Source organism: Dryas octopetala, chromosome 6 (genome assembly GCF_963921425.1).
Source record: "Dryas octopetala chromosome 6, drDryOcto1.1, whole genome shotgun sequence".
Classification (NCBI taxonomy): Eukaryota; Viridiplantae; Streptophyta; class Magnoliopsida; order Rosales; family Rosaceae; genus Dryas; species Dryas octopetala.
Window position 1 is genome coordinate 20,289,299 of NC_141371.1, and position 23,701 is coordinate 20,312,999.

Sequence of the window (23,701 nt, forward strand, 5' to 3'; positions counted from 1 at the left end):
CAGAGCAACGAGTCTACCTAATAATTAAAGTAGAATAACTTTCATATAGTTAAAGCAAAACATATAAATCCTGTATTTAATGTATCGTGTTTTTTTCTCTTGCTTTCCACGAAGCTTTTACTTTGTCAAGGACTTTTTCGGACATTGATGGAGGCGGACTTAGAAAAACTGATCCTCTTATTTTAACTCTTAGTCAAGAAATTTGTCAGACGTGCCGTAGAGGATGGATTTAGAAAAAGTGGGGCTGCAATAATATATAGGGCCCTCCCTAGTATATATCTATATATAGGTTAGCACTGCTCTTGATGGTTCATTGCTCTTACGCATAACCTACTTTATACAATTTAAACTTTATGGAGAGAACCATGAGAGCTGTTTTACTTGTCAGGTTTCTGACTATTGCAACCATTACTTTTAGTATTGGCTTATGCAATGGAAATCTGGGTGTGCCTTGCAAAGAAAGTGAAAAACAAGCACTTCTCATGTTCAAGCAAGATCTTAATGATACTGCAAATCGACTTTCATCATGGGTGGGTGAAGAAGACTGCTGCAATTGGACTGGAGTTGTCTGCGATAACTTCACTGGTCACATTCGTGAGCTCGACCTTAATTCTTATTATTCAAACTCTTGGTTGGGTGGTAAGATAAATCCTTCTCTTCTTAATTTAAAGCATCTCAGTTACTTGGACCTAAGCTACAATGATTTTGTAGGAATACAAATTCCTAGATTCTTTGGTTCTCTGAAAAGTTTAAGATATCTTAACCTCTCAGAAGCAGAGTTTGGTGGAACAATTCCTCAACAACTGGGAAATCTCTCAAGTCTACGCGATCTGCGTCTTGATTCCAATCATTTGGTGGTTGAAAACCTCCAATGGATTTCTGGTCTTTCTCACTTGGAACACCTGGACATGAGTCATGTAAATCTTAGCAAAGCATCTGATCATTGGTTGCAAGTAACAAACATGCTCCCCTCTTTGGTAGAGTTGCATATGTTCGGCTGTGGACTTCTTCACATTCCCCCTCTTCCTATCATTAATTTTACTTCACTTGCCGTCATCCAGCTTTCTTTCAACAACTTTGCTTCTTTGATGCCCAATTGGTTTTTTGGTCTTAGAAATCTAGTTTCTCTTGATCTCTTTAATAGTAGTTTCCATGGTCCAATTCCTATCACTGATTTTCCAGTTGTAAATCTTTGTGAGTTGATGCATCTTGATCTGACTGAAAACAATTTAAGCGGAAACGTATCAGAAATCTTTGAAAGTGTGTCAATTTGTAGTTCAGGTCCTCAAATAGAGTTATTGTTCTTAGAGTATAATAATCTTTCAGGTCATCTAACAGAGCATGTAGGAAATTTGAAAAATTTAACCGAACTTTATCTTTCTGGTAATTCAATATCAGGTCCCATTCCAGTTTCCCTAGGAAATCTGTCATGCTTAGAAAGAATTCATCTTTCTAACAATCAGTTTAGTGGAACTCTTCCAGAAACTATTGGTCAACTGGAAATGTTGTCGTATTTGGATATTTCTCATAATTCATTAGAAGGTGTAGTGTCTGAAGTTCATTTTAATAATCTTACAAGATTGGAGTCCTTGATTGCAAATGGAAACTCATTGACCCTGAAAACTAGTGGAGATTGGCTTCCTCCTTTTCCACTTAGCCAGTTACTTTTAGATAATTGGCATTTGGGGCATGAATTTCCTACCTGGCTTCGGAGACAAACAAAATTAGAGATATTAAGTTTATCCAGTACAGGAATTTCAGATACCATTCCGACTTGGCTATGGAACGTACCTTTCTATTATCTGAATCTCTCACACAATCAATTGTATGGGGAGATTCAAAATAAAATAGTTGCTCGAACGATTGATCTAAGCTCTAACCAGTTCAACGGTTCCTTACCTCTCGTTTCCTCTTCAGTAGAATTCCTAGACCTTTCCAAATCATCATTTTCTGGATCAGTGTTCCACTTCTTTTGTGATCAGATGGATGGACCAAAACGATTACAACTCCTCCGTCTTGGACACAATCTTCTCTCTGGAAAAATTCCTGATTGTTGGATGAATTGGCCAATTTTGGGAGCCGTAAATTTAGAAAACAATAGCTTCACTGGGAATATTCCAAGCTCCATGGGATATTTGCAATTCCTTGAATCATTGCACTTGCGCAATAATCACCTATCTGGACTATTACCACTATCCCTGCAGAACTGTACCCAATTGTCTGTTCTTGAGCTTGGTGGAAATGAACTTGTCGGAAACTTACCAACATGGATAGGGAAAAGCCTTTCAATTTTGATGGTTCTTGACTTTCGTTCAAATAAGCTTCAAGGTGACATTCCTTACGAACTCTGTGATCTCGGTTCTCTCCAAATCTTGGACCTTGCATATAACAATCTGTCAGGAATAATTCCAAAGTGCTTCCACAATTTCAGTGCCATGGCCACCTTGTCAAAATCCAACGATCCCATTTATTATTTTGTGAACGGTTCTTTTGAGAACCGTTACATGGAGAATGCGATCTTAGTGACAAAAGGCAGAGAAGTGGAGTATGACAAAACGCTGTATTTAGTTACAAGCATTGATCTTTCAAACAACATCATAATTGGGGAGATCCCTGAGGAACTGGCTAGCCTCATTGGCTTGCAAACTTTGAATTTATCAAATAATCTTTTGGCTGGAAGAATCCCTTCAAACATCAGTAACATGAGAAGTTTAGAATCCCTTGATTTGTCGATGAACCAACTTTCTGGTGAAATTCCTCAAAGCTTGGCGAGTTTGACATTTCTCAGTCACTTGAACTTGTCCTACAACAATTTGAAGGGTCACATTCCAAAAAGCACTCAGATTCAAAGCTTTGATCAGTTTAGTTTTATTGGCAATGAGCTTTGCGGACCTCCACTGAACCAGAATTGCAGTGCAAATAGGGTGATACCACCAACAATTGGGGAACACAGAGGATATCATTTACTTGAAGACAAGTGGTTCTACCTCAGCTTGGGACTTGGATTCGCGTTCGGGTTTTGGAGTATACTTGGTTCGCTGCTAGTAAACATGCCATGGAGCGTTGGTCTTTCACGAATCCTTAATAACATAGTACGTAAACTTTATGGTGTAATTGTTGAATATATTTAGCTAGTTTTTGTGCTTCTGCATATAGAGTGAGCTTGTTGTGTTTGGGCTTGTTAAAAGGAAATGTGCATTGTATTTTATTGTACCAAGGTTACCCTTTTGTTGTCATGTTTTTAGTGTGTTAAAAGAAATAATATTTGGAAAATAAAGCTTTTTCACACTTTTTTCGGTCCCTTATGAAATTGCAAGATTTGCCCCTGAAATAACTTCAAGTCTCACTTTACTAATTTATGAAATTGTAAAATTTACTAATTTATAAATAGGTAACTCTTCATAGTGACAGGAAAGATCAAGACATGCATTAATATAACTCTTCATAGTGAGATTTCAAGATTCAAAGTGAGATTTCTGTAAAATGATAAAAGCATCTCAGTATGTTATTATTGCTATGCTTGAGCAGATCACAAAATCCTTTAAGCTGAATTCGCATGAGCGGAAGAAAGTTTTTCATGGCCTGAGAAGAAATGATAAAATTTCTACATTGATAACATGCTAATGATATGATTGGGAAAATTTGGTTTTATTCCACCATACTCCCAAGTATGTTTTCACATTTGGCAAGAGAATCCAGCATTTTCCATTTGGCAAGAGAATCCAGACAACAAGCGAATACAATATTATTCTCTAACCATCCAATTCAAGACTAGATACTATAAAAATTGTACAAAGCACAAATTTGTGTCCAAACTGATACCTAAGCTTGACATCCCAAATCTAACAACTTTCACTAAGGGTTGTGCGCCACCCATCCAAGGGTGTTAAGCAAATTGGGTAAAACTCTCAGGTCTATTTCAACGGAGCGAAAGCTAGCTTTTCAAAATCTGTCCGGGCGCTCTGAATGCCTTTATTGATATCATCCACAAGCAACTGCAACCTTGATTGATGCATGCTTCTCCTGTAACTCAATTACTTTCTTAGCAATACAATCAGCCTCTTCTACAAATTTTGTTTTCTCATGAGTATGCTTCGCTATCTTACATTCAGCATCTTTTGACTCGCCCTGAAACCGTCCTTTCCTATCTTTAATAGACAACAATTCATTCACATGCCCACGTAGAAGGGTAACATTGAATCCATACTTTTCCAAGTCTAGAAGATTCTCCAAAATGCTATCAAAAACATTTCTTGGGTCATCAAAATGCAGCGTGGATACCTTCTCCACCAAACTAGAGAATGTTACCATATTGCCAATAGCAAATCCCTCCCGATATTCCTCTTTACATTTTCCCAAAGGACGAAAATCTAGCTTTTGTGGCATTATTCTGAAAACTTCTAAAGATTCAATTGTTTTCCAAACTGGTGAGCACTTCACAAAAGGCATACTTTGATTCTCATCACGCACACATTCACTGGCTGCATCAATTGCAGGAGATTCCCTAGCAAGTTCAACTTGGTCTTTTGTATCGCTATTTTGGTCAACGGTCCTATCAGGGTATGTCCCTATTAAAGAAAACAGATATAGTCAAATTCTATCTAGAACAGAAAAATAAATAATATATAAAGTAGCTTACTTGATTCACCCACGCTTGCCGGACACTGCACCCCTCCAAACCTGTAGGATCAATCCCTTTGACCACACGCACAGCAACTTCATGAAGTGTCTGATCATTTATGACATTTTCCTCAGCAACATTTCCTCATCCATTTTGCTCCTTAACTACAATTCACAAAGCATGGTAATCTATATGAAAACTCATTTGTCAAAATAACAATTTCTGTTTTTTGGATAAGTTGGCTGATGTACAAATTTGCTGAAAATTTCAATTTGGTCCTCTCGTTCAATTTGAATAATGTTAACCAACCTTATACACCGCTTGTGCACAGTAGTAGAAGGAGGATATGCTGGGTTCAACTCATAATAGAGTAGGCAGTTCAAAATCACACCTTGTAGAGTGCGTGCGGTTGGTATTTCTATCACGTTTAAAAAAACAGAAGCCAAAAACCCTTATATATTTCAACACACCAATGTTCCCTCCATCCACCACCACAACTTGACTGGATGGAAAAAAGCATGCACATGCCTCCCAATATGATCTCAAGTTCACATGGGATCACTTTTGCACCTAAATCATCCTTCCTCTAATTGATAAATACAGGATTAAACGTATATTGTTCAAATTGTAACTATTGGAACCAAATTGAAAATTTTAAAAAGTACATGCATGGTTGACTATCTGTATCAGTGACCCCAAATTTTCCACTCAAATTTTTTTTCTGGCCCCAGTCCCACACCCACTTGATTTAACATGTTGTGTTGTGATAAGATAAAACTCACCCTGTATTTAATGTGTTCGGTTCTTTTCACTTGCTCTCCACGAAGCTTTAATCTAGTCACGGACATTTCCAGACATTGATTGGAGTCTTTGGAATAATAAATTGTTCAATTAGCGATAGTGAATGTGGATTTCTCTTGAAAATATGAGATCAGATACTTGTGAAGAATTGAATTGTATGCACTAACCTTTGTGGACCTCCACTAAAAGAGAATTGTAGTACAAATGGGGTGATACCACCAACGTACAGTTGAACAACATATAGAGGAAATGGTTTTTCACTCTTACTAAACAATACTACAGAGCATTTATGGTGTAATTGTTGAATGTTTACGTTAATTACATCACAACTTGATTGCTTTGGTTGGTAGTTCTATGACCTATTTTACTTCTACCGATTTTAACTGATCCTTTAAAGTAACTTTAAAAAACAACTGATCCTTTAAATTACAAATGGTTAACGGCAGATACAGTAAAATAGCTAGCTTGCCCATAACTTCACTGACAAAAACAGGGGAGGGAAGATAAACCGTCAAATTTCGAAGCATGGAATTTGTCCCTACTTTCTATCTATACGACCATTTTCAGAAAGGGAAAGAACAAGAAACTGAAGGACTAAATTAACAAGAATTTAGAGAAGTTAGGGAAGCTTGCTCCACAAATCGATAGACAAGAGGCAGAGGGTGCTGTGTCTGCTAACGAAAAATCAAAGCATGGCTTAGATACAGAATTGTCTGTGATGAAGCTCCATCATAACATGGTGGGCATGGATAAGGAGATCCCATCTCCCAAAGGTTGTGCTTCTCAATTGTTGGGTTCCAAACCTTCATCACTTCAAGAACTTGCCCTTCTAATTTGTTTGAATTATGCATCTAGGACCATATTTTTAGACTACATTAGCGAACCACATATGTGATAAGTGTTGTGCCGATTACCAACTAGTCAATGGCGTAACAAGTGGTTTGATAATGTGGACTAAAAATGTAGTCATCTAGCATTACTCTGCATTATATATCATCTCAATTCTAAATCATTTACTGCACGAATTATCTTATAGGTCGAGCGGCAATGGTTAGGTTCTTCAGGCAATGATTCAGAGAGTGCGTGCAGTTGGTATTAAATAGAATTTTCACTTCTTCTGTAAAATAGTTTTTTTACTTTTAGTTTGTGATTTGACTCATCAATCAAGTTGTGTCACTCCCAACAGTCAACACCAATCTACTTTGCTTACAAGAAGTGACATTGCCAATCACTCCTCAAACCATCCAATTGAATTTACCAAAATAAGTTCCATTTTTTTTTTCTTAGAGAACAGAAAAATTCTAGTTCTCTATGGCAGAATCCACCAAGCAGGTTGAATTTTAATTGATCCAATACCATCCTATGAGTTTTATGGGGTCATTTTTGAGTACATTCCAACATGCTCTTTTCTTGTACTGGATCATTTGTATTCTTCTTCTGATCTCTCATTAGCTTCAGTAAATCTTCATTAGGAAGCTGACAAGGATTTTCAGCCGGTGAACCGTCCTTTCCCTTAGCTATTGACCCTAAGGTGAGAAGCACTTCAGCTTCGTTACTTATACCCTCCCTTTGAACAATTTTTCCAGCAGAATCAACACTTGCATAGCCTTCCTTACCTGCACATCATCAAAAACCAATTTTCTTTTGTATAAGAAACCTAACCAATGCAGGTCTATTGATGAGCATATAATTTTCATTTGGCAAGAGACAGTGCACATATATACCTGCTTCTTGGGTCAGTCGGATTCCAACTTGAGACTTTGTACGTCTTCCTTTACTTTTGATAGGATGTATCCATTGACTATCTACCTCACCATCTCTCTGTTGCTTAGTTTTCTACAATGATGAAAATGCTGATCAGGAACAATGGGTCACAGAAAAACAAAACCAAAGAAGTAGTGACTTGATCCTCATTGCCCATCAAGAAAGGGGAAATAGAACAACACACCATGGCATGCAGTTTATTATATTTATGAGTCCGTGAATTATAAGGTACTAACAAAGCAAAACATTAACTAAAAACACTCAATCCATTTCTATTAACTTGCGGACACTTTCCTCCAACCCAAAACATAACATGTGGACACCTTCCAAAAGACTAGCATCAATGCATCACAACCAAAACAACTACACAAAACAGCCCAAAACCGATCTCCTTCTTTTCTTGGCCAAATCAATCTCTTTCTTCAACTTTACCAAACTGACAACTGTTTATCTTCACTCTCAAGCATCCTTCTGCAACTGCTACAGCAACAACCAAAAAAAGGGGTTCAATCTCTACAGTTTCATCTATAGTAACTGCAACTGCAAGTTTGCAACTCTAATAAACTGCAGTTTCACTTGCAACTAGTAACTGCAGCTGCAAGTCTGCAATTATTAAACTGCAGTTTCACTTGCCGTTAGTAACTACAACTGCAAGTCTGCAAGTCTGCAACTCCAATAAACTGCAGTTTCAGTTCATTTGTAGTTCCAAAAATTGCAATTTCACATTTTCAGTTGCAGTTTTAGAAACTAAACTTAAAAAAAAAAAAAAAAAATCAAGAATTTGCTACTGATAAGAAATTAAGAACAAGCTGTGATCATGCCCAATCCTCCATCCAACTGCAAATCCCTTGCCCATAAGCTCTCGGAGGTGGAGAGCCAAGGCAACTAGGTTCGGGCTCTCAAAACCGTCTGCGCGGTCAACTCGGAAATTGACGCCGCCATTGAGGCCTTGAATGCGCAAAAGCTCCAGAATGCTTTGATCAAGCTCGGGAAGCACGTCGACGTGGACAGGCCAAAGGAGAAGCCGAAGTGGTCGGAGAAGATCCAGAAGGCTTTGATCGGAGCAGATCCATTACTTCCTGGTCGACTCTGAGATTTTCAAGGCCGTTGACGGCAGCACTGCTCGTGGTGGTGGTGTTCGTCCCGGAGTTGCTTGCTCTATAAAGAAGAAGAATAAGAAGATGAGGAAGAGGAAAGAGAAAAGAGACATAGCGGGGGGAGAAAAAGAAGAGGAAAGTGATGAGAGAAGAAAGAGAGAGACAAAAAAGAAATAAAATCGCAATTGACCAGATTTCAAAATAAGCCAGCTAGCTGCAACTTACCTTGTTGTTAAATAAAATTAAACACCCACCAGGCAAGCAGCCCACTCAGCTGGAGTCAACGGAATGACATGCAGTCAAACTAACCTGACTGTTAATAAAACTAACCTGATTGTTATATATTAATAATTATGGTATTAGAAGTTAAAAATCATAACAAAGATGTAGTATAGAGTAATTCTTTCTTATATATATAGCACCCCACTACTCTGATTTGCGAACTTAATTTCCCCAATGTGAGGCCAAGCAGGTTCTTGAGAGGCTTTACAAGAAGTGGGAGAACAGGATGAGAACAAAAACAGAAAATGAAGTTCTCACCTCTGGATCTTCGGAAACTGTGGATTCTACTTGAGTAGCAAAGGTGCAATGAGAACTGGTCTAGATTCTTTATCATATTAAGTTAAGCATTTTTGCATCTCCCAGCAGCTCAGTTGTCCCAGTAGTTGGGGAAAAGGCTTGTGTGTACCATCTTCTTGAGTATTAGTTTTCCATAGTCTAATTTTGTATCGTATCCACTATTTTTATTTGATCTTGGATGTGCTCTCGCTGGTATTCAAAGATTTATTAGTAGTTTAAACATTTGATAAAAAGAGCTATTAGTATTATTGGCCAAAAAAAATGTAATTGTTTGTTTATTTTTGGTATATGAATTAGTAAATTAACAAAAAAAAAAAAAAAGCTCGATTACAAAAATCTCCCATGAACTATGGGGACTATTTCAAACGGGCACAAAATATTTCAAGTACGTTCACCAATTAATAGAAGGCTTATTTGCTAATTTGCCTCCTGAAACTAACTTTTTTTCTCACTTTGCTTCCTTAAAGTTAATTCTTCTCACTTTGCTTCTCGAAATTTACAAATGACTCATTTAGTCAACTCCATCCATTAGTCCGTTAAAAAAGTTGACGTTGCGCCTATGTGGATGGCCATTTTGGTAATTTACTAGACTAAAGAGGTGAGTGGGATTGACAACTCGCCAAATGGGCACACGTCAGAAAGAAGAAAAAAAATGGTAATTTAATGAGAAATGATCAAGCCCGACCTGTCGGTACTAAAGCAGCACCATTGCCTGAAGCAAATGCTGTTGCTCATCGCAACTCAAACCGCGATAGAGGATACCGAGGTCATGGAAAGGGCACGAAGTCCGACCGCCCGAGAAATGGAAGGAAAGGTTCTCAGAGGAATGGCCCGTATGATCGAGGCCAACGCGGCCAAGGCCCACGCGGTCATGGCCCACGAAACCCGAATTCTAGTGGCCAAGGCCCACGTGGTAGGAACCGCGGTCCCTCGGCCCCAAGAACTCGAGATGAGAGGAACACTGGTCCGGCCCGTCGCCACCAGAATCAGAACCAAAATCAGAATCAGAATCAGAATAATCTATGTTACCGATGTGGAGGAACTGATCACTGGTCTCGCACCTGCCGTGCATCAGCGCAAGCTGTAAATGAGTATCACGCCAGTCGCGGAACTCGAGAGACCAATCTCGTTGAGGGATCATTTCCTATGGATACCACCTTAGAGGTCACTGATTTCCAGGCTGCTACTGGACACTTCGAGGATTAGAAACTCGATGACATGGATATGATCGGCGCTTGTGCCGTATTTATTTTCTGAATAATGTTTTTCTTATTTGGATTATTTTGGTGATTTATGACTTGGATTATTTATTTTTGGAAAATTTGGTTATGCTCGAATATTATTTAATTCAATTAAGTTATTTTCATACATGTGATCCATTGAATTAAATTTATGAATAGGCATGTTTTGTGGGGAAGTTTGTTGTCTGGCTGACAGTGCTACTACGCACACCATACTCCAAGATCGGAAGTATTTTTCAAACTTATTGCCTACTCATACCTCTGTGACAACCATATCAGGCCAATCCAACCTGATAGAGGGTCATGGCAAAGCCCATTTTATGTTGTCCAATGGTACCGAATTTACCATTAATGAGGCCTTATATTCTCCATGTTCCAGAAGAACGTTGTTGAGTTTTAAGGATATTCGAGCCAACGGTTATCACGTTGAAACCACTGAGGAAAATGGAGTGGAATATCTTTGCATAACCTCCAATTTGTATGGCCAGAAGCGTACATTGGAGAAATTGAAATGCCTATCGAGCGGTCTCTATATGACCACCATTAGATCGATTGAGGCAAATCACATAGTTAACCAGAAGTTAACCAATTTGAGCAGTTTCTTGCTATGGCATGACCGGTTGGGACACCCAGGTCAAAGTATGATGCGCCGTATCCTCAATTCATCACACGGGCATCCCCTTACTAATAAGGATCTTGTGTTTAGTGACACACTATGCCAAGCCTGCTCGCTCGGAAAGTTGAATACTAGACCATCATATGCAAAGACTAGTAAAGACTCCGCCCTTTTCCTGCAAAGGATACAAGGGGATATTTGTGGACCTATCCAACCACCATGCGGACCATTTAAATATTTCATGGTTTTGGTTGATGCATCGACAAGGTGGTCACATGTTACACTATTGTCCACAAGAAATGCTGCCTTTGCTAAACTCCTCGCCCAGATCATTAAATTGAGGGCTCACCACCCGGATTATCCCATAAAGTCTATAAGACTTGATAATGCCGGAGAGTTTACATCGAAAACTTTTGATGATTATTGCATGTCCCTTGGGATTGATGTTGAACATCCAGTTCCCCATGTTCACACCCAGAATGGTCTCGCAGAAGCGTTCATTAAAAGATTACAAATGATCGCACGAACCTTGGTTATGCGCACCAAGCTTCCAATTTCTGCGTGGGGCTATGCAATCTTGCATGCAGCCATGTTGGTCCGGTTGAGGCCCACTGCTACCCAACCTTACTCTGCGTTACAGCTGGTGACTGGGTACGAACCTGACGTTTCGTACTTACGCATATTTGGGTGTGCAGTTTATGTGCCAGTTGCGCCGCCACAACGTACCAAAATGGGTCCTCAACGAAGGATGGGCATATATGTCGGTTATGAATCCCCATCTATTATACGCTTTTTAGAGCCCTTGACAGGCGATCTCTTTACCGCCAGATTTGCGGATTGTCACTTTGATGAGACAGTCTTCCCGCCGTTAGGGGGAGATAAGAACGTCACCGTTCCTGAAGAACGACGTGAATTGACGTGGAATGTCCCCACTATGTCTCATCTCGATCCCCGAACCGCACAATGTGATAGTGAAGTGCGGAGAATTCTAGACCTACAGAGTGTAGCTCATAATATGCCAGACGCTTTCTCTGATCTAGCTAAAGTGACGAGATCACATATACCTGCTGCAAATGTGCCTGCAAGGATATCTGTCCCCGAAGGACGCGTCGTCCCAGATGGACGAGGTACGGCCATAGCGGCTAACCAGTCTTATGTCCCTGCCCAGAAGCGAGGTAGACCACTAGGTTCGAAGGACTCTTATCCCCGGAAGAGGATAAATTTGGCACAAACGAGTCTTCCTGACATCGCAATCTCAACCGATCCATCTCACGAAATAGTTCCGGATTATGGGTCCGTCCTGGAAGAGACGGTGTTGGGGGACGCTCCAACATCTGAACCCACTCCCGAGAACAGAGAGATCTCTATAAATTATGCATGCTTAAGTGAGCTCTGGAATCGAAACGAGATTATCATCGATGATATATTTGTATTCGCGGTAGCTACCGAAATCATAACTAGCGATGACATCGAACCTCGCTCCGTTGATGAATGTCAACGTCGAGACGACTGGCCAAAATGGAAAGAAGCAATCCATGTCGAATTAGATTCCTTGACAAAGAGAAAGGTGTTTGGGCCTGTCGTTCCTACACCCTCCCATGTTAAACCTGTAGGATTTAAATGGGTATTTGTAAGGAAGCGTAATGAGAAAAACGAGATTGTAAGATACAAGGCTCGTCTAGTGGCGCAAGGATTTTCTCAACGCCCTGGGATTGATTACGAGGAAACGTATTCTCCCGTAATGGACGTGATAACGTTTCGCTACCTTATCAGTTTGGTAGTTTCCGAAAAACTGAGTATGCAGCTTATGGATGTGGTCACTGCTTATCTCTATGGGGATCTTGATACAGAGATATATATGAAAGTTCCCGAAGGACTTAAGATACCCGATGCAAATAGTTCCAGACCACGGAACACGCTCTCCATTCGTTTGAGGCGTTCACTATATGGATTGAAACAATCCGGACGGATGTGGTATAACCGTCTAAGTGAGTATTTGATCGGGATGGGATATGTGAATAATGATCTATGCCCTTGCGTGTTTATTAAGAAAACAAGTTCTGGTTTTGCTATTGTAGCTGTTTATGTCGATGACATGAATCTAATTGGTACTCCTGAAGAGATCAAGGAAACTGCTAAACACCTGAAGTTGGAATTCGAGATGAAAGATCTTGGGAGAACGAATTTCTGTCTCGGCCTGGAGCTCGAGCACCGTGCAGATGGAATTCTAGTCCATCAATCGAATTACATCCAGAAGATGTTAAGGCGCTTTAATGAGGATAAAGCGAAGCCTTCTAGCACACCCATGATCGTCCGTAGTCTAGATCCTAAGAAGGATCCGTTTCGTCCCGCAGATGATGACGAAGAGATATTGGCACCAGAAGTCCCATATCTAAGTGCAATAGGCGCATTATTGTACTTGGCTCAATGTACTAGACCGGACATCTCATTCGCTGTGAACTTGTTAGCTAGATATAGTTCTGCGCCAACATGCCGCCACTGGAATGGCATAAAAGACATTTTCCGCTACCTTAGAGGTACGACGGATATGGGCTTATTCTATCCCTATGCATCAAGGAATGGATCGAACCCCCTCGATCCTCGGAACGATGCCCGCCTTGTTGGATATGCTGACGCAGGGTATCTATCAGACCCGCACAAGGCGCGTTCTCAAACTGGTTACGTCTTTACCATTGGGAATACAGCAATATCTTGGAGGTCAACGAAACAGACCCTTGTTGCTACCTCTTCGAATCATGCTGAGATTATAGCCCTTTACGAAGCAGTTCGTGAATGTATATGGCTGAGAGCAGTTTCCAAACATATTCGAAGTACGTGTGGGCTGAATTTCACCACTGATGAACCAACGATTATCTATGAGGATAATGCCGCTTGCATCGAGCAGATGAAGACGGGTTTCATCAAAGGAGACAACACCAAGCATATTGCACCAAAGTTCTTCTTCAATCAACAGCAACAAGAGCATCAGATGATTGAAGTCAAGCAGATCCGATCTCAAGACAACCATGCAGACCTCTTTACCAAGTCACTACCAAAGTCCACGTTCTTGATGCATGTTCGAGGTATTGGTTTGCGTAGATTGGCTGATTTACCTAGTATGTAATCTTCAGGGGGAGTCGACATCAGGGGGAGTATCCCGAAGCATACTCACTTGACCATCGTGTACTCTTTTGTCCTTCGTCCAGGGTTATTTTGTCCCACTGGGTTTTGTTACCTGGCAAGGTTTTAATGAGGCACATCTTGGCATGGTCACCCTACTCATACTACATCCTGAAGATGTGTTGATCTGATATATATGCATTTGCTCATCTTTTCCCTTCGACCACGGGTTTTTCCCATTGGGTTTACCGGGCAAGGTTTTGGTGTAGCAACTCTAATGCACCCCGCTCCCATTGACATACTATTCGCCTATGATCCAGAAGATATGACTTCACCTACTTTCGAGGTTCTGATGTGACTACTCCACACTCAAGCGCGTTGCACTCTTTTTCCTTCGACCAAGGTTGTTTTTGTTCCCACAGGGTTTTTATTACTTGGCAAGGTTTTAACGAGGCAACTTAGAAGCGCATAGCAGAGACAACACTAATGACATGGAATATCCAAGGGGGAGTGTTGTAAATATATTGTTATAATTAAGTGGCTATTCCTGTAATTAGTGGTAGGGGTATACTAGTAAATATTTAAAACCTAGTAAACCCTACCTCTATATAAGGATATTTATAACATGAATGAAGGAGACTGATCATATTCTCTCTGCCTCCTCTCTTCCACAAACCCTAGATTTTCACATACTTTTACAACAAAAAGTTTTTTATTTTGTAATTTAATTCAAGTTTTTTATAATTTTAAGAAAAGTTAAATGAGTTTTTTTAAAAGCTTATGTAAAAAATTATTTGTGACATGTATTTAACAGTATTTAATATTTTAAATGACATGTCATTACCATTAGGGGCACCCTAACACTCCCCTTTTTTAAATTACAAATGGTTAAAGGCAGGTGCAGTAAAATAGCTAGCTTGCCCATAACTTCACTGACAACAACGGGGGGGAAGATAATTAAGCTTTCAAATTTCGAAGCATGGGATTCCTCCTACTTTCTATCTATACGATTTTGAGAAAGGGAAAGAACAAGAAACTTAAGGACTAAATTGACATAGAGAAGTTAGAGAAGCTTGCTTCACAAATCAGAGGTACTGTGTCTGCTGACTATAAATCAAAGCATGGCTCGGGTACAGAATTGTCTGTGATGAAATTCACCGATGAGCGGTGGAAAAATGTGACATGGGATCTGAATATGTTTTCCGAAGATGGCAAGTTGGAGTGGGATGGTATCATTCTAGCAGGTTCTCCAATTGGTCTCTGTGATTTATAACAAATTAAAAGTTGTGTTTCTATACAATTTTCATGTGTTTTATGTGGGATTCGAGTATAGGAGTAATATATTGTTCTATGCTTGCGTCCAATTCAAATTTTTTCATACATTCATGAAACTATTGTTTATTTTATATGTATTGGCATTGCAGAAGCAAAGAGGAGGAAGTTTCTTGAACTTCATCCAGAAGCAGCTACCAATTAAGGAGGACCCAGTACTTTTTAGAAGCTCCATCATACCTTGGTGGGCATGGATAAGGAGATCACATCTCCCAGAGGCTGAGACACTCAAAGGTTGGGTTCAAAGCCTCCATCACTTCAAGCACTTTCCCTTCTTCTTTCTTTGAATTATGCATCTATATAGGACCATATTTTTAGACTACGTTAGTGAACCACATTATGTGATAAGACTGATCGATTTGATAATTAGCTAGTGTTGTGTCGATTACCAACTAGTCAATGGTGTAACAAGTGGTTCGATAATTCGGACCAAAAATGTATTCATCTAGCATTAGTCTGCATTAAACATCATCTTAATTTTAATTAGAATTGTAAATCTTTTACTGCTTGAATTATCTTATATGCATGACAGGGATGTTTGTGTCAGTCATTGTTATAATACTCTTTAGGCGAACCCAAGATTCTGAGCACCTTAAGAAGCTAGCTGATGGCAAGCTTCTTGGCAAGATCGTCCAAACACAACAAGTGGCACTTCCAAACAAAACTGGAAACAGAATTTAAGTTTACCTTTCAACAGAAAATTGTACTATTTTACTATCAGTATCAGTGACCCCAAGTTGTATTGTGATAAGATAAGAACTTTGACTCAGAAATTAAGAACTTTGTCTGCCATTGATGGAGATGGACATAGAAAAAGTGATGCTCTTATTTATTTGTCATTTCTCTTGACGAACCTATAACATTGTCAAGAAATTTGTCTGCCCTGCCGTAGAGGATGGGTTTAGAAAAAGTGAGGCTGCAATAAGCAATGGCTCTTGGCAAGATTATCCAAATGCAACAAGTGGCACTTCCAAGCAAACTGCAAAGAAAACTTAAATTTTCCTTGCAAATAGAAAATTGTACTACTTGACTATCTGTATCATTGACCCCAAATTTTCCACTCAAATTTTCTTTCTGGCCCCAGTCCCACAGCCACTTGATTGAACAAGTTGTGTTGTGATATGACAAAAGCTAGTCACCCTGCACTTAATGTGTTGTGTTTTTTTCTCTTGCTCTCCACGAAGCTTTAACCTTGTCAAGGACTTTTCCAGACATTGATGGAGGTGGACTTAGAAATAGTGATACTCTTATTTTTTTTGGTTCTATTCTCTTGACTGACCTATAACTCTTAGTCAAGAAATTTGTCAGACCTGCCGTAGAGAATGGATTTAGAAAAAGTGGTGCTGAAATAAGATATAGGGCCCTCCCTAGTATATATATATATATATATATATATATATATAGAGGTTAGCACTGCTCTTGATGATTGCAATAATATATGGTTCCTTACCTCTCAGAGTAGGAATGATATAATATAGGTATTTGATTATTAAAATGTCTTTGTTCTAAATAAATTATTTTATATATTAATTAATAATGTGAGGGTATAATGAAAAAAAAAAAATAAGGAATTGAATTCTTCCAAAATAAGGAATCAGAATACTATCCCCCACTTAAGAATCTAATTCCTCCAAAATAAGGAATTGAATTCTTGATATCATGTGGGCTCCACTTATGTTTTTATTTCCATATAGTTAGTAAACACATGAGTCATTCATAATCAGAATCCAACTCCTTATTTTGAAGGAATTGGATTTCGATTATGAATTAGTGAACATGTCATTAGTATTGGCTTATGCAATGGAAATATGGGTGTGCCTTGCAAACAAACTGAAAAAACAAGCACTTCTCATGTTCAAACAAGTTCTTAATGATACTGCAATTCTACTTTCATCATGGGTTGGGGAAGGAGACTGTTGCAATTGGACTGGAGTTGTCTGCGATAACTTCATTGGTCACGTTCGCTAGGTCAACATTTGCAATTGGATATACAGCCAGGAAAAAGTTTGCAAATAACTTCATTTCTCACGTTCGCTAGGCACAACTATTTCTACACATCATTATATATTTGACACATCTTATTAACATTTTTTTTGTGAAAGACCATCGTACAAATTCCAAATCCAACTATTTTTTTTTTGGTTTTCAATAAATTTATTATCCCCATGTTTCTTCTTTAGAGGTTGCAACGGCACCTGCTCCTTCTCTCGCCATTCTAATTCGATCATGTTCAAAGTTCATGATTTCTAAAATCAAATTTGTATCACAATCTTTGGATTAAAGTTCTCATCGCAAGTATTAGATTTAAGCCTCTGCACCATCATTTTTTACTTTCTTTGTTTTCACGTTCTCATCATAATTTTTTTTAGTTGAAATTGCTATGTCGATCTCACTATAAGATTCATGAGATCAAGCCATACACAGTATTCCCAAAATCCAACTTGTTCTTGATGCCTACCCACATAAACACAAATCAAATAGCTATATGTTGATATTGCCTTCCAGAACAAGTCTAGCATTCAAGTTGCAGCATATAATACTGATCAATTCTAATTAAATACAAATTATTAAAATAAACTAGTTCTGAAGGATATTGGACTAAAGACAGACTTAATATATGAAATTTTAGAGTTCTACATTTGGGGCTGAATTTGTTTCCTTGTAAAAAATAAGTAATAGATTTTTTAATTTGGGATTGTAATCTTTTTTTTATAAATTTATTAGAAAGGTTGAAAAACCTGTTCCTATTAATAAATAAAATCTAAATTAAGAAAGAAAAAGAGTGAAAAAGAGAGCAAGAGGGTCTGAGTTTTTCTTGTTTGAGTATCCAGAGGAAAGAGAACACAAGCTTTGATCATGGCATCAGGAGATTTGGTAAGCAATTTCAACGGAGTTTGTTTGTTTGTTTTGTTGATGTTTTTCTAAGTAGTTAGCTCTGAATGATGGTTTCGGCTATTGAACAACAATGATTTTGAGTATTAATTTACTTTGATAAAGCTGATGTGGCAAGTGGATTACGACATGTATTTAATAAAATTAAATATTTAAGTTAATATAAAATTTCACGTCATTGAGGCACTCTAGCCCAAATTTTCCACTCAAATTTTCTTTCTGGCCCCAGTCCCACAGCCACTTGATCGAACATGTTGTGTTGTGATATGATAAAAGTCACCCTGTATTTAATGTGTCGTGTTTTTTTCTCTTGCTCTCCATGAAGTTTTTACCTTGTCAAGGACTTTTCCAGACATTGATGGAGGTGGACTTAGAAAAAGTGATACTCTTATTTTTTTTGGTTCTATTCTCTTGACGGACCTATAACTCTTAGTCAAGAAATTTGTCAGACGTGCCGTAGAGGATGGATTTAGAAAAAGTGGGGTTGCAATAATATATAGAGGTTAGCAATAATATATGGTTCCTTACCTGTCAGAGTAGAAATGATATAATATAGGCATTTGATTATTAAAATATCTTTATTTTAAATAAATTATTTTATATATTAATTAATAATATGAGAGTATGATGAAAAAAAAAATAAGGAATTGAATTCTTCCAAAATAAAGAATCAAACTACTATCCCTTACCCAAGAATCCAATTCCTCCAAAATAAGGAATTGAATTCTTGATATCATGTGGGCTCCACTTGTGTTTTTATTTCCATATAGTTAGTAAACATATGAGTCATCCATAATCAGAATCCAACTCCTTATTTTAGAGGAATTAGATTCTGATTACGAATTAGTGAACATGTCATTAGTATTGGTTTATGCAATGGAAATATGGGTGTGCCTTGCAAAGAAACTGAAAACAAGCACTTCTCATGGTCGAACAAGTTCTTAATGATACTGCAATTCTACTTTCATCATGGGTTGGGGAAGGAGACTGTTGCAATTGGACTGGAGTTGCGATAACTTCATCGGTCATGTTTGCTAGGTCAACATTTGCAATTGGATATACAGCTAGGAAAAAGTTTGCAAATAAATAGAGGTAATAACAAATACAAATTTAAGAGGAAAGAAAAGAAAGGAAGAAGATTACAATTGTGAATTATGTATCTAACCCGTTTTACAGAAATATTCAATTAAATTGGATCTAAAAGATTTTAACACACATGGATAAATTAGATATTTCATTCTTGTGTGATGCGGAGAATTTGACTTAAAATATAAGTGAAAAGATTATGAGCCTCAAAATTTGTGCCTCAAACTCCATGCCATTTGAAATTAAATATACCTTAATCATATGTGGCACAACTATTTCTACACATCATTATATATTTGACACATCTTATTAACATTTTTTTTGTGAAAAACCATCTTACAAATTCTATTAGATTTAAGCCTCTGCACCATCATTTTTTACTTTCTTTGTTTTCACGTTTTCATCATAATTTTTTTTAGTTGAAATTGCTATGTCGATCTCACTATAAGATTCATGAGATCAAGCCATACACAGTATTCCCAAAATCCAACTTGTTCTTCATGCCTACCCACATAGCCAACCACAAATCAAATAGCTATATGTTGATATTGCCTTCCAGAACAAGTCTAGCATTCAAGTTGCAGCATATAATAATGATCAATTCTAATTAAATACAAATTATGAAAATAAACTAGTTCTTAAGGATATTGGACTAAAGACAGACTTAATATATGAAATTTTAGAGTTCTACATTTGGGGCTGAATTTGTTTCCTTGTAAAAAATAAGTAATAGATTTTTTAATTTGGGATTGTAATCTTTTTTTTATAAATTTATTAGAAAGGTTGAAAAACCTGTTCCTATTAATAAATAAAATCTAAATTAAGAAAGAAAAAGAGTGAAAAAGAGAGCAAGAGGGTCTGAGTTTTTCTTGTTTGAGTATCCAGAGGAAAGAGAACACAAGCTTTGATCATGGCATCAGGAGATTTGGTAAGCAATTCCAACGGAGTTTGTTTGTTTGTTTTGTTGATGTTTTTCTAAGTAGTTAGCTCTGAATGATGGTTTCGGCTATTGAACAACAATGATTTTGAGTATTAATTTACTTTGATAAAGCTGATGTGGCAAGTGGATTATGACATGTATTTAATAAAATTAAATATTTAAGTTAATATAAAATTTCACGTCATTGAGGCACTCTAGCCCAAATTTTCCACTCAAATTTTCTTTCTGGCCCCAGTCCCACAGCCACTTGATCGAACATGTTGTGTTGTGATATGATAAAAGTCACCCTGTATTTAATGTGTCGTGTTTTTTTCTCTTGCTCTCCACGAAGTTTTTACCTTGTCAAGGACTTTTCCAGACATTGATGGAGGTGGACTTAGAAAAAGTGATACTCTTATTTTTTTTGGTTCTATTCTCTTGACGGACCTATAACTCTTAGTCAAGAAATTTGTCAGACGTGCCGTAGAGGATGGATTTAGAAAAAGTGGGGCTGCAATAATATATAGGGCCCTCCCTAGTATATATCTATATATAGGTTAGCACTGCTCTTGATGGTTCATTGCTCTTACGCATAACCTACTTTATACAATTTAAACTTTGGGGAGAACCATGAGAGCTGTTTTACTTGTCCGGTTTCTGACTATTGCAACCATTACTTTTAGTATTGGCTTATGCAATGGAAGTCTGGGTGTGCCTTGCAACGAAAGTGAAAAACAAGCGCTTCTCATGTTCAAGCAAGATCTTAATGATACTGGAAATCGACTTTCATCATGGGTTGGTGAAGAAGACTGTTGCAATTGGACTGGAGTTGTCTGTGATAACTTCACCGGTCACATTCGCGAGCTCCAGCTTAATGCTTCTTATGCTTCTTATTCAAATTACTCTCCTTTGGGTGGTAAGATAAATCCTTCTCTTCTCAATTTAAAGCATCTCAGCTACTTGGACCTAAGCCATAATGAATTTGAAGGAATACAAATTCCTAGATTCTTTGGTTCTCTGAAAAGTTTAAGATATCTTAACCTCTCAGCCGCAGGGTTTGGTGGAACAATTCCTCCTCAATTGGGAAATCTCTCAAGTCTACGCGATCTGCGTCTTGATAACTATAATTTGGAGGTTGAAAACCTCCAATGGATTTCTGGTCTTTCTCACTTGGAACACTTGGACATGAGTGGTGTAAATCTTAGCAAAGCATCTGATCATTGGTTGCAAGTAACAAACATGCTCCCCTCTTTGGTAGAGTTGCATATGTCCGAGTGTGGACTTCATCACATTCCCCCTCTTCCTATCATTAATTTTACTTCACTTGTCGTCATGGATCTTTCTCTCAACAACTTTGCTTCTTTGATGCCCAGTTGGTTTTTTGGTCTTAGAAATCTAGTTTCTCTTGATCTCTATCATTGTGGTTTCCATGGTCCAATTCCTATCACTGATTTTCCAGTTGTAAATCTTTGTGAGTTGATGCATCTTGATCTGTGTGAAAACAATTTCAGCGGAAACGTATCAGAAATGTTTGAAAGTTTGTCAATTTGTAGTTCAGGTCCTCAAATAGAGTCATTGTTCTTAGAGTATAATAATCTTTCAGGTCATCTAACAGAGCATGTAGGAAATTTGAAAAATTTAACCTTCCTTGATCTTTCTGGTAATTCAATATCAGGTCCTATTCCAGCCTCCCTAGGAAATCTGTCATGCTTAGAAGTTTTATTCATTTATAACAATCAGTTTAATGGAGCTCTTCCAGAAACAATTGGTCAACTGGAAATGTTGTCGTTGTTGGATATTTCTGATAATTCATTAGAAGGTGTAGTATCTGAAGTTCTTTTTACTAATCTTACAAGATTAGAGTCCTTGATTGCAAATGGAAACTCATTGACCCTGAAAACTAGTGGAGATTGGCTTCCTCCTTTTCAACTTCGAGAATTAAATTTAGATAATTGGCATTTGGGGCATGAATTTCCTACCTGGCTTCAGAGACAAAACAAATTAGAGGAGTTAAGTTTAGCCAGTACAGGAATTTCAGATACCATTCCGACTTGGCTGTGGAACTTATCTTCCGATTTAAGTTCCCTGAATCTCTCACACAATCAATTGTATGGGGAGATTCAAAATAAAATAGTTGCTCAAACGATTGATCTAAGCTCTAACCAGTTCAACGGTTCCTTACCTCTCGTTTCCTCTTCAGTAGTATTCCTAGACCTTTCCAAATCATCATTTTCTGGATCAGTGTTCCACTTCTTTTGTGATCAGATGGATGGACCAAAAGAACTACAATTCCTCCACCTTGGACACAATCTTCTCTCTGGAAAAATTCCTGATTGTTGGATGAATTGGACAAACTTGAGATTCGTAAATTTAGACAACAACAACTTCACTGGGAATATTCCAAGCTCCATGGGATATTTGCAAATCCTTGGATCATTGCACTTGCGCAATAATCACCTATCTGGAAAATTACCACAATCTCTTCAGAACTGTACCCAATTGTTTGCTGTTGAGCTTGGTGGGAATGAACTTGTCGGGAACTTACCAACATGGATAGGGAAAAGCCTTTCAATTTTGATGGTTCTTAACTTTCGTTCGAATAAACTTCAAGGTGACATTCCTTACGAACTCTGTGATCTCCGTTATCTACAAATCTTGGACCTTGCATATAACAATATGTCAGGAATAATTCCAAAGTGCTTCCACAATTTCAGTGCCGGCATGGCCACCTTGTCAAAGCCCCACGATCCCTTTTCTTATTTTGTGAACGATCTTTTTGCGGACCGTTACATGGAGAATGCGATCTTAGTGACAAAAGGCAGAGAAGTGGAGTACGACAAAACGCTGCATTTGGTTACAAGCATTGATCTTTCAAACAACATCATAATTGGGGAGATCCCTGAGGAACTGGGCAGCCTCATTGCCTTGCAAACTTTGAATTTATCAAATAATCTTTTGGCTGGAAGAATCCCTTCAAACATCAGTAACATGAGAAGTTTAGAATCTCTTGATTTGTCGATGAACCAACTTTCTGGTGAAATTCCTCAAAGCTTGGCAAGTTTGACATTTCTCAGTCACTTGAACTTGTCCTACAATAATTTGAAGGGTCACATTCCAGAAAGCACTCAGATTCAAAGCTTTGATCAGTTTAGTTTTATTGGCAATAACCTTTGCGGACCTCCGCTGAACCAGAATTGCAGTGCAAATAGGGTGATACCACCAGCAATTGGGGAACACAGAGGATATCATTTACTTGAAGACAAGTGGTTCTACCTTAGCTTGGGACTTGGATTCGCGTTCGGGTTTTGGAGTATTCTTGGTTCGCTGCTAGTAAACATGCCATGGAGCGTTGGTCTTTCACGAATCCTTAATAACATAGTACGTAAACTTTATGGTGTAATTGTTGAATATATTTAGCTAGTTTTGGTGCTTCTGCATGTAGAGTGAGCTTGTTCTGTTTGGGCTTGCTAAAAGGAAATGTGCATTGTATTTTATTGTACCCAAGGTTACCCTTTTGTTATCATGTTTTTATTGTGTTAAAAGAAATAATATTTTAAAAATAAAGCTTTTTTACACTTTTTTCCGTCCCTTATGAAATTACAAGATCTGCCCCCTGAAATAACTTCAAGTCTC

At 38.1% G+C, this 23,701-nt stretch overlaps 2 protein-coding genes and 1 long non-coding RNA gene across 5 annotated transcripts; all 3 read left to right on the forward strand.

The window, feature by feature from the left end:
* Positions 1 to 317: 317 nt before the first annotated feature.
* Positions 318 to 3,302, forward strand: LOC147283148 (receptor-like protein EIX2). The gene has a single exon (XM_086246756.1). It carries the CDS (start codon positions 354 to 356, stop codon positions 3,129 to 3,131), a length of 2,778 nt encoding a protein of 925 aa, XP_086102882.1. The 5' UTR covers positions 318 to 353; the 3' UTR covers positions 3,132 to 3,302.
* Positions 3,303 to 14,865: 11,563 nt separating this feature from the next.
* On the forward strand, positions 14,866 to 15,896 carry LOC147283149 (uncharacterized). Of its 2 annotated transcripts, none has more exons than XR_015122837.1 (3): positions 14,866 to 15,083; positions 15,264 to 15,405; positions 15,704 to 15,896. It is a non-coding gene; the product is annotated as an uncharacterized LOC147283149 (long non-coding RNA). The 2 variants fall into 2 exon arrangements; XR_015122838.1 differs by having other exon boundaries at positions 15,741 to 15,896.
* Positions 15,897 to 20,662: 4,766 nt separating this feature from the next.
* On the forward strand, positions 20,663 to 23,643 carry LOC147283150 (receptor-like protein EIX2). Of its 2 annotated transcripts, XM_086246753.1 has the most exons (2): positions 20,676 to 20,984; positions 21,123 to 23,643. In XM_086246753.1, exons 1-2 carry the CDS (start codon positions 20,699 to 20,701, stop codon positions 23,483 to 23,485), a joined length of 2,649 nt encoding a protein of 882 aa, XP_086102879.1. In that variant the 5' UTR covers positions 20,676 to 20,698; the 3' UTR covers positions 23,486 to 23,643. The 2 variants fall into 2 exon arrangements, with proteins under 2 accessions (XP_086102880.1, XP_086102879.1); XM_086246754.1 differs by having other exon boundaries at positions 20,663 to 23,643.
* The last annotated feature ends 58 nt before the right edge of the window (positions 23,644 to 23,701 follow it).

What these genes read in the sequence shown, in the direction of transcription:
- LOC147283148 (XM_086246756.1), top strand. Translation starts at nt 354, where the DNA reads ATGGAGAGAACCATGAGAGCTGTTTTACTTGTCAGGTTTCTGACTATT.
- LOC147283150 (XM_086246754.1), top strand. Translation starts at nt 20,699, where the DNA reads ATGAGAGCTGTTTTACTTGTCCGGTTTCTGACTATTGCAACCATTACT.